Source organism: Bos indicus, chromosome 6 (assembly GCF_029378745.1).
Source record: "Bos indicus isolate NIAB-ARS_2022 breed Sahiwal x Tharparkar chromosome 6, NIAB-ARS_B.indTharparkar_mat_pri_1.0, whole genome shotgun sequence".
In the NCBI taxonomy this organism is placed as follows: Eukaryota; Metazoa; Chordata; class Mammalia; order Artiodactyla; family Bovidae; genus Bos; species Bos indicus.
The window spans coordinates 61,347,001-61,357,287 of record NC_091765.1 but is presented as its reverse complement, the minus strand read 5'-3'; the positions used below and the strand labels follow the sequence as shown (position 1 = coordinate 61,357,287).

The 10,287-nt window shown below is 50.3% G+C and overlaps 1 protein-coding gene across 1 annotated transcript; it reads left to right on the top strand.

The window, feature by feature from the left end:
• The first annotated feature begins 5,018 nt into the window (after nucleotides 1-5,018).
• PHOX2B (paired like homeobox 2B) lies at nucleotides 5,019-9,962 on the top strand. The gene is made up of 3 exons (XM_070791367.1): nucleotides 5,019-5,669; nucleotides 6,532-6,719; nucleotides 7,707-9,962. Exons 1-3 carry the CDS (start codon nucleotides 5,429-5,431, stop codon nucleotides 8,223-8,225), a joined length of 948 nt encoding a protein of 315 aa, XP_070647468.1. The 5' UTR covers nucleotides 5,019-5,428; the 3' UTR covers nucleotides 8,226-9,962.
• The last annotated feature ends 325 nt before the right edge of the window (nucleotides 9,963-10,287 follow it).

The window sequence follows — 10,287 nt, the reverse complement described above, 5'->3', positions numbered from 1 at the left end:
AAAAAAAAAAAGGTAACAGGCAGCCCCTTCTGCTAATCATAGTATGGGAGGAGGTGGAGGAGAGGAGAAGAGCTGGGCTCTTCCATGATGATGTCCTTAAAAGGATGGGTGCTGGGGATCTGTACCCCATCATCTATATAGAGGACAGCACTTACACGTGGAGTGTCTCCAAAGTTAATTCAAATACAGAAACACCATCTATGAATTATTCTAACCCAAACTCACAATATTTACATACAAGAGTAAAGCACCACCTTAATCATGCACAATTAGTGTGCATAATGTAAAACAAAACACAGAATTAACTTAAATACATACATGCCTCCTGGTGAATTCCTAAAAGATGGAAGGTTTCTACCTTTTTGCCTTATTTTCTCCTATTTGATATACTAGAGCATGCTCTGTGATTTGTCCACTTTCTTCCACATACATTATAAATATACAATAGAAAAGACATTGTCCATGCACCACCTAAATCCCAAAGTCAAGAATTCAATATGAAGTTCAAGGAAACTCTATCACCATCAGCATCGCAATACTGGTGGGTGACATTCATTGGATTCTTTCCAGGTGCCAGGCATTGTGTTAACTGCTTTGCACACAAGTGTTGTTAATCAGTTAATAATTGTCTTACAGTGCTAGGAGGTTAGTTACCAGAAATACAAAGAGGTTCTGTTATGAAACATGTATACTATGGCTGCTAGGCACATGGAAAATGTGGTAAAATTTCTAAAATGCTAGCAGAATATTGGTGGAGCTTCATGCTTGGGGATGCTGTGGCTGGTTTCTTTCTATATTCTGAGGAAGTAAATCCTGTCTAGGTGCAGGTGAGTGGGAAAGAATGCTGCCTGCAGAACTCTTCTTGGAGAAATCCAAAGACAAATTGGTCCTTCTATTCTCTGATTGAGAGAAGTGTTGGTTCTGAGTTGAGCCTTCGGCAGCCTCCCTGTGCTGGAATCATTTGGATGCAGCATCAAATAAAGCAATCAAAAAGAAAATTCCTCTGAAACTCTCACTGGTATTTAATATTTTATTCATTCCCATGTTATTGTGCTTCGCCTGTGGTAAAACAGCCTCCAAACAGCCTCCTAGGAGTGAAGTGTTAGAGGCTGACAAGCGTTTTCCCATGAATCGCTCCTACAATACAATGGCATTTTGTTTGCTGTTTTGTTTCCTTGTCTTCTAACATTCTTTCTGACTTTCAAGGAAAAAAAAGAAACCCTCCTATGAATGGCAAAGAAAAGGAAAGAAAAGTTCCTTTTAAACTTTCAACCTTTTTTCATTTGGCACTGGGTAGCATGTAAACATTTTTTTCTCATGGTATATATGCTCGTAGTCTCTTCCCTTTTTTGTGCTTTAAATAGCCTTTCTCCCCCCTTTTACCACATAGCATTGCCTTTCCATTATTGATTCAGAAAATCAGCAGGGGAAAAAAAATCAACCGTGTACACATATTAAGAAAGAGAAGTCAGAGGAAGATGGATCAAACCATCCATCTATCCATGTGGCCATTTATCTATCAATCTATCTCGCTACCCACCGCCTCTATTGAAATAAATAGCGGGCACTGTACACATTGCTGGTTGGCTGAAGTTGTGATCTGGACAAAAGGTCTGTTTGGGAAAAGGATGCTGAAGCTCTAATTCTATTTGTGCCGGTTGAAAATCAGGAGGGGTTTTTCTACACTTCACTTTTATTAGATTATTTCTTATAGATGGTTTCTTTTTTCCTCCCAGACGCGTGGTGGAGGCTGCTGAAGCAGTTGGTCTATAGTTGGAATAATTAAATTAACCATTTGGTACAACTTTTAGGGGAGAGCTCGCGTGTAGAAAGCACAACTCGAACAAAACAGGGCGCTGGGGCTGGGGCTCTGGCCTGGCCCAGCCCCGAATGCCTTTCATCTTCGGAGCAGAAGCAGGGCCCCCGGGCCACAAAAGACCCGCAGAGGGGACGATGGGCCAGGGATGGTGGGGGTGGGGTGAAGAGAGGGACGGCGACACTAAACAAAATAAACCTACAAGGCCTACAAAGGGGAAAATGAAGTCAAGCGCGTTTGTTCACCGGACCGTGCGGTGCTGGCGCAGAAAGGTCTGGTGTAAAGAGGAGGCGCACAGCTTCCCTACCCGGCGAGGCGGGCACCAGGGGGCGCCCGGAGAGAGGCCGGGGCTGGGGCCCGCACCTGGGAGAGGGCTGGCGCGGTGGGTCGGAAGAGGCGGGGAGTCGAGGCCGGTGGGAGCCTCGAACCTCAGGGAGGGGAGTGACCGGACCCGGGGCGGGCCGTGGGGCCGCGTGGAGCGCGAGCCCGTGCCCTGCTTTGGCAGCGGCTGGGCCTGGCCCTCCGCGGCTCCCTTGCGCGCCCCCCGCGGCCTCGCACGTCCCTCGCCCTCGCCCTCGTCCCTTGGCAGGGTCCTCCCCTCCCGCTCCTCGGCTTCCTCCCGGGTCACCCTCCGACTCCTCGTCAACACCCAGCTCTCCCGAGCTGCACACCGCTCTTCCCACGCCAACATCCGCGGCGCCCAGGAACTGCTTCCAGGCACCGACTAGATCCCAGAGTTCTACGTTTTCGCCGAAGAGTCATTCTCCAAAGCCGCCGAAACAACCCTGCTCCTCCCAGCTCCTCGCACACCAGGATCGCGGTTTGCCTCGGCCCCCAGTGGGGCCTGGGGCTGTCTGCAAATTAGGACCGAGGAATTGCCGGGCTTTCGGGTCAGGCGTAGGGCCGGGCCCGGGCGCGAAGCGGCGGCGTGGGGCTCGGCTGGAGCTCCCTGCTCCGAGCGCGCGCGCACTAGAGCCAGCGGAGACAAAACCCCGAGTGCACCCAGGCCCGGGTGCCAAGACGGATGTGAGCCTGGTTATTGCCAAACGTGGACTTTGGAGCCAAAAAGTATCCCCTCACGGACGCCTCATGTCACTTTCATCCACAGAAGTGCTTAAAACCCCATATAAGCGGGCTAGCTGGGTGCCACGCAGGTCTGCGCTCCCCGCATCCGCACCCCCAGAGCGTGGGCCCGGGGCGGCGGTGTGGCGTTGGGAGTGCCAGGAAGCTCCCCTGAGAAGTCCAAGGGACTCGAGAAACTTGGACAATTGCAGCCTTGTGTTTGACAACCTATCCCCCGCCTCGGAGAGGGGGTTAGTAAGTTAGGGTGGGGAAAGTCTGTGTGTAGGGTCCAAAGGCGGGTGAGCACAGCCACCTCCCGGTCCAAATGTAGATTCATATTCATGAGAGCGGGATAAATAAAGACAAATCCCCACTGTAATAACACTTGGATTCGCATCCGTCTTTGCTGGCCTTTAGGTTTAGGGGACTGGAGACAGATGTTTGCATCTCTTTTCTCCTCTTGTCTGGTGACCATAAAGGAAAACCATTTAGAGCATTGCAATTTGTTTCCCGCCGCAGTAAAACCTTGTACACATTTATTTTCATTTCACCTCCGTGCACAAAAAAGTGCACAGTGGTCACCAAGGACCCTTCTTTATCAAATACGCATTGTACAACATACAACTGCAATAAAACTATCAGCCCTCCCCATAAAACTATCACCAGGCTACTCGGCGGGTCCCGCTGCCAGCACTCTCGAGAGACTTTAGTGATTCCTCACGTCCAGAGGACGCGCCATCACCTGAAACCAGCCTGAAACTCACCCAGCGGAGAAGCAGGAGGCTGGGGGACCGCTGTCCCTGTTTAATCCATTACGGCGTCCGCTGCAGTTTAGTGCGCAATAAAACACAGTGGCAGTGGAGAGCGGGCGCCCATCCACTCCCCGGCACTAGCATCGAATTAAACCACTTAGTTTGGCAAACACTGAACGCCTAAATGCCCCTATAAAGACTTTATGAGTTTGTTACTTTAATTACTGACTTGTTACAGAGCACATAAAGGGGGTAATGAATGCAATAAAACTAATTATCTACACATTTAATTCATATAAAATATCCAGGGTTTGTTTACACCACACGGCGATTCAACTAAGCATTCCTCCTCTTGTCCACCAAGAGGAAGGATTTAATGAAATAGTTTCCCTTATTCTGCTAGAGCCTAACAAACCAAATGAAAATTACCCTCCACTTAAATCATGGGGCCACCGAGGTCCACAAATCATGGCCCATTTCTTTGTCTGTGTCTCGCTGCCAGCACCCAAGAGCCTGGGGAGCTGGACAAGAAAAGTCCCCGACCTGGAGCCTGGGCATTTTAAGAGCAAGGATTTCGTTCACTGCAATCGGCAAACCTAAAGGCCAAGCAGATAGCAATCATTTTTTGGAAGCTTCCGGTCTCTAGGGAATTGTGGGCACCTGAAAAAAGTGGAGGTGGGGAGGGGGGAAGAGGCAGAGGGAGAAGACCCAAGAGGGATGGAAGAGGAGGCACATTTGGGGACACTTCATGCCCACTTGCCAGTTACACAGCGTAATGAAAACCAACAACAACACAGACCAGCAAAATGCAAACCTCACACTACTGCAGAAACACCCAGAAGTGAGCGCAAAGAAGCCATCAGTTGAGAATCCAGATGTTTCACATTCAAGAGCTTTACTTGGATGTTCTTTTGTTTTTTAAATGGCTGTGTAAGCAGAGTCTCTAGAAAAGCACATTAAACCGCGACAAGAAATGCAATTTATAAGATGCTTTCCCCCCCTTTACCAGGTGTATTTTAAAGAAATCCACTTAGCGTTCACAGAAACCCCCTTGGCCCACTTACTCTATGTTACAGGGCGCCTGAGTCTTGCCAATGTCCCAGTCTTTTATAACATTTCATGCACTTCAGGGGGTAGACTTGTTGTTAAATTGAGCGTGTAACGCTCTTACAAAACAGGTTTTCTATGACATCAAGGTTTCTTCTCCCTAACTGAGAAAGAGAGACAGAGAGAGGGAGAAGGAAGGGGGAAAACACACACACTATCTCAATTTATGCCTAAGGTATATGATCAGTTAAAAAGGCTTAAAAGCTCGGGGAAATTGGATCAGGGAGAATCGTCACCCAACTTTCATTATTTCCAAGTAGTGTGATTGAATTAAAGGGCAGGGAGCTGGTTAGAAGGGAGGATCAGGGGCTCAGTGCGTAATGGTGTGGTATTAAATTCTAATTAGAGATGCAGGAATCAATGATAGGGAGGTTGGACAGCTCAGTTCCCCAGTGCCAGCCCAATAGACGGATGAGTTATTGTCATGTAAAAAGCGCCAGCAATAAGACCAACCGCTTTGCTATTGTCCAAGTGGAAAGAGCCAAGTTTATTATGAGGACTATATGCTCTAGAGACCTCAGACAAGGCATCTCATAGGAGGCTTTTTCATAAAACTAGGCTCTGCTGGTAGTAAGGAGGCCAGTTTGGAGGCAGGCGTTGAGCTGTGCACATCTCCCCACTCCAGCCACCTTCTCCATACCCATCTTTTATTTCATTTTTCCACTTGGCTGAGCCATCCAGAGCCTTTTCAATGTATAAAATGGAATATTCTTACCTCAATTCCTCTGCCTACGAGTCCTGTATGGCCGGGATGGACACCTCGAGCTTGGCTTCAGCCTATGCTGACTTCAGTTCCTGCAGCCAGGCCAGTGGCTTCCAGTATAACCCGATAAGGACCACTTTTGGGGCCACGTCCGGCTGCCCGTCCCTCACGCCGGGATCCTGCAGCCTGGGCACCCTCAGGGACCACCAGAGCAGTCCGTACGCCGCAGGTAAGGACCGCCAGCTTTCTCCGCGGAGGAAGCTGCCTTTCCGCTTGTATATAGGAAGCCTTGATTGCATTTGAAAATGGAAATGTGTTTAGTATTTACCAAACGAAATTTGCTTACACAAATGAAAGAATTTATCACGTTAGAAGCGATTGCAGGGAGGGGTAATTCACTTACAGGGTTACACTATCCTAGTCACACCCGAACCGCCAACAAAATTATCTTAAGCTGCCAAAATGATAGGCATAATTTATTTACTTTGCGATGAGACGTAAAGCTTAGAAAATAATTAAATAACAAAGAGTAAAGCTCATTACTGGCAGTGTCTCTCTCTCTTTTTTAAAGAACCGACAGCGGCTCACACCTCTTTGCTGGTCATTTTTCTGATGATTTCTTTAATTCATTATTATTATTATTATTATTATTTTGCAGCGCTTTCCCCCAACTTTTGGGCCGGGTCAACTTTTGAGAATTAAAAAGTTTCCACAGTGGGAGTGTTTGGTAACTTCATCCCTGGCTTCCTAGTATTCCGATGGATGTTTTCGGAACTTTTTGCTCTCTAGCTTTGCCTCATCACAGTATTTCCCAGTCCCCGGACCTCAGCCGTCTCCAGCGCTCTATGGCAACCCACCCAAAGGCCGCTTGTGCGCGGAGGGACCCCACCTAAGCCTGGAGTTTGTGCCCCTGTTTCCGTGTATAACTAATTTGTTCGGGTCATCTCGCCAGCTCCTCTCGGCCACTCTCCCGCCCCGGTGTCGGCGGCGGCTCCAGTGCCACCTGACCTTGGAGTCCCCACATTCCGACTCCAGGGTCCGCACATTCCAGACATTTTTGCTTATACTCTGTCCCCTCTGGTGTCCTCCAGTTCCTTACAAACTCTTCACGGACCACGGCGGCCTCAACGAGAAGCGCAAGCAGCGGCGCATCCGCACCACTTTCACGAGTGCGCAGCTCAAAGAGCTGGAGAGGGTCTTCGCGGAGACGCATTACCCTGACATCTACACCCGGGAGGAGCTAGCGCTGAAGATCGACCTCACCGAGGCGCGAGTCCAGGTACGCGCTCCCGGAAACCCACCCGGCTCTGCAGCACCGCGCGGGGCAGGGGTGCAGTGCGGGAGTGTGGGCGATCCTACAGAAGGCTTGCGTTCCCGGGCCTCCTCCGAGAGGCCAAGTTCGGAGGGTCTGTGTGCGCGAGGAAGGGCTAGGGAGCGCGTTCTTGGCTATAAATTCACGGCGTCAAAGTGTTTCTCACCCCATCTAGGGCTGTACCGGCATTCAGGAGCTAGGGGAGAGGCATTTCGGGGGGTAGGAAGTGCCTTGGGGGAGGAATGCAGGCTTGGCTCCGTATTATAAGTATTCCGCCCCCTTCCCCCCAAATACCTCCAAACTCAAGAGCTTTTAACGGAGAGCTGTTGGCGCATAGGTATAAATTTTCCTGTGAACTGTGATTGCAGAAGATCCCCAAAGGGACTGGGATTCCATATAGTTTAAGATCCGCGCCTTACTCTAACCTTTCAGGGACGCAGGTGCACCCAAGAGCCGGCCGTGGTGCCTCTCCTGGTGAACCTACCTCCGCCCCCGCCACGTTAGCACCTCCAGGCTCAAAGGCCAGGATGGACAGCAGGCACCAAACCCAGAGACCCCCTCACCTGTCTACCAATCAGAGTTTAACTTGAGACCTGAGGCCTAGAGGTGATGGCGAATTTGGGATGGCTCAGAAAGTAGACTGAGCAAGGGTACTTTGCCAAAATAAGGTAACATCAAAATAAGGGCTTCTATTATAGGGCCTTTCGCGGACGTGCATCCTCTTTACCCCTCCTACAAGCTACTATTTCCAGGAAGTGCCCAAGTGGTCCTAAGAGTTTCTCGAAAGATGCACCAGTCAACCAGAGGGACAGCTTCAGTGGGCTGGATGTGCGCGGGAGTATCCACGGCGCGTGCAGTTTAAAACAATCTAGAATGGAACGTGGGCTGCCTTAACTGCTTTTCTTTTCTTCTTTTTCCCCCTGTTTCACTGTCTGTCTTCTCTTCTCGGGCCAGGTGTGGTTCCAGAACCGCCGCGCCAAGTTCCGCAAGCAAGAGCGCGCGGCAGCGGCGGCAGCGGCCGCGGCCAAGAACGGCTCTTCAGGAAAGAAGTCTGACTCTTCCCGGGACGACGAGAGCAAAGAGGCCAAGAGCACCGATCCGGACAGCACTGGGGGCCCGGGCCCCAACCCCAACCCCACTCCCAGCTGCGGGGCGAGTGGCGGCGGCGGCGGCGGCGGGCCCAGCCCCGCCGGAGCCCCGGGGGCGGCGGGACCAGGGGGTCCCGGAGGCGAGCCGGGCAAGAGCGGTGCGGCGGCGGCGGCAGCGGCAGCGGCGGCGGCAGCGGCGGCGGCGGCGGCGGCAGCGGCCGGAGGCCTGGCTGCGGCCGGGGGCCCTGGACAAGGCTGGGCTCCGGGCCCCGGCCCCATCACCTCCATCCCGGATTCGCTCGGGGGTCCCTTCGCCAGCGTCCTGTCTTCGCTCCAAAGACCCAACGGTGCCAAAGCCGCCTTAGTGAAGAGCAGTATGTTCTGATCTGGGATCTGCAGCGGCGGCGGCGGCGGGAGAGCCGGGTCCCCGCGGGCGAGTGGGTGAGCTGGGTAGGCCCAAGGCTATTGTCGCTGCTGCCGTGGCTTTTCCTTTGAGAGCCTAAAGTAATCTCGATAAAAATAAAGAGAAAACGGCGTCGCCCCCATTTCAAGCCCACTCCTACTCCCTTCCTTCACCCCCAAACAAAACGCAACACCTCCCTGGCTTCGCACCTGCCTCGGGGCTGCGCGCACGGACCAGGGGGCCCCGCTTGCTACCCGGGAGGTGTGAGCGACGCGGCTTGGACTCGGGGAGGTGGGTGGAATCTCAGGGGGCTATGTCTGCGTGTCGGTGTGTGTCCGTCTCGGGGAGTGTGTGTCTGTGGCCCGAGCAGGTGACAGGGAGAAAGACGGCTGGGAGGCCACAACCAACTCAGTGACTTGCTTAGGGAAAGAGAAAAGTGAACAGAATTCCCCCAAATTAAAAAAAGAACGAAACAGGGAGGCAGTGACAATTAAAACAAAAACAAAAAAACCGAAAGGCTTTAAAATCCAAGGGAAAGAATACAAGGGGGAAGAGGGAAGCGGCAGCTGGCCCCATCTGAGGGCTCTGTCTCCGGAATTCCTAAATTCATCCGCACCCTCTGGACAGCACTGACTCCCCTGGGGCTCCTCTTCAGGGAGAGTAGGAAGGCCTTCCAGTCGACCCGTTTCCCCTCTTGTCCTTGGGTTCGGGCCGCTGCGGTGACGACTCGTGCAGACTGTTCCCGCGGCCAAGGTGACTGCCTCGCGCCCGCTTGCCTGCCCCAACCTCGTCAAACACCATCCCGCCAACTGCGCATCTGAACCCCTCAGCGTTCCAGTTCTCCTCCTGAGTCTCTGCAGCCTCTCGGCCCTGAAAGATGCCCTATCCATGAAATGCCTTTTCATCCGCGAACTCCGCAAACTTTGTCACGTATCTTTCAACTCTTCCCTTTTTTTCTCTCCTGACACCCCCGCCGGCATTTTCTTCCACCAGCTTTTACTGAACTTTTTGGCACTGCTTTGGATTGGAGTCAATTGCAGTCCACTCAGCTGGCTGCAGAGAAATCTACCCAGCAAGGAAAAGAGGCGCACACAAGTTTGCAGAAGTGTCTCTGCATTTCTGTTTGATCCGAAATGGACTCACATCCTGTATGGTGGATGGACTGTATATTGATGATTCCATTCTTCGCGCAGTTTAGACATCTCTGTTGGGATTTTTTGTTTATTTTTTAAATTTTATTTTAAAAGGCACAAACTATAGATATTAGTTGAATGTTGAGGCTTTAACTTTTTTGGTGTCTTTCTACAACTGTGTTCTGTGACTCAATTGTATCGTGTTAATATCAGTACAGCCCGCCTCCTCTATGTGACCGTATAATGTTTTTCTCTTCTTGTAGTCTCTATGGTGTGTCTTTATTGAATAATAAGGTTCTCACGGGTTCAATTCCTTTGTGTTTAGAGAGACCACGGTTCAGCCAATGGTATATATTTTTGTTATCAGGTGCATGTCTGTCTGATTTCTTTTTTCTTCTTGTTGGACTATGTTTGTGAACATAAGCGTCATAAGTTATGTTTCAGATTTTCAAATTTATTTATATGTGTTATAATGAATGCTTCTATTTAAAAGGGAAATATTTCTACATGTGCATATAGTTTTCCAAGAGTGTACCATTAACTTGATTGTTGATAATAAAAACAAAAAGCAAGTCTAGCAATTGAACTATTCTGACTTTTTCTTGATTCATTTTTGTGTTTAATTAATTTAAAATTATATTATAATGATAAGGGAGGGCAGATGAAATTGTAGAAAATATCTAGAAGCCTCTGCAGCTCTGGAAACCTAGGTAGGTTGGAGAATCTAAATTCATATGGCTAAATTCAGCCATTATAAAATTTAGTGCTTGGGATAGCAGGCAGGATTCTCCTGGTCCATTTTTCTTTCTTTCCCAGCCACAGAGCACAACAGAACAGGAGGGCATTGATAGAAGTATTCAGATTAGCGCCTGGACTGATATTCTGCGGACTCTGGTAGCAGAGAAGGCAGG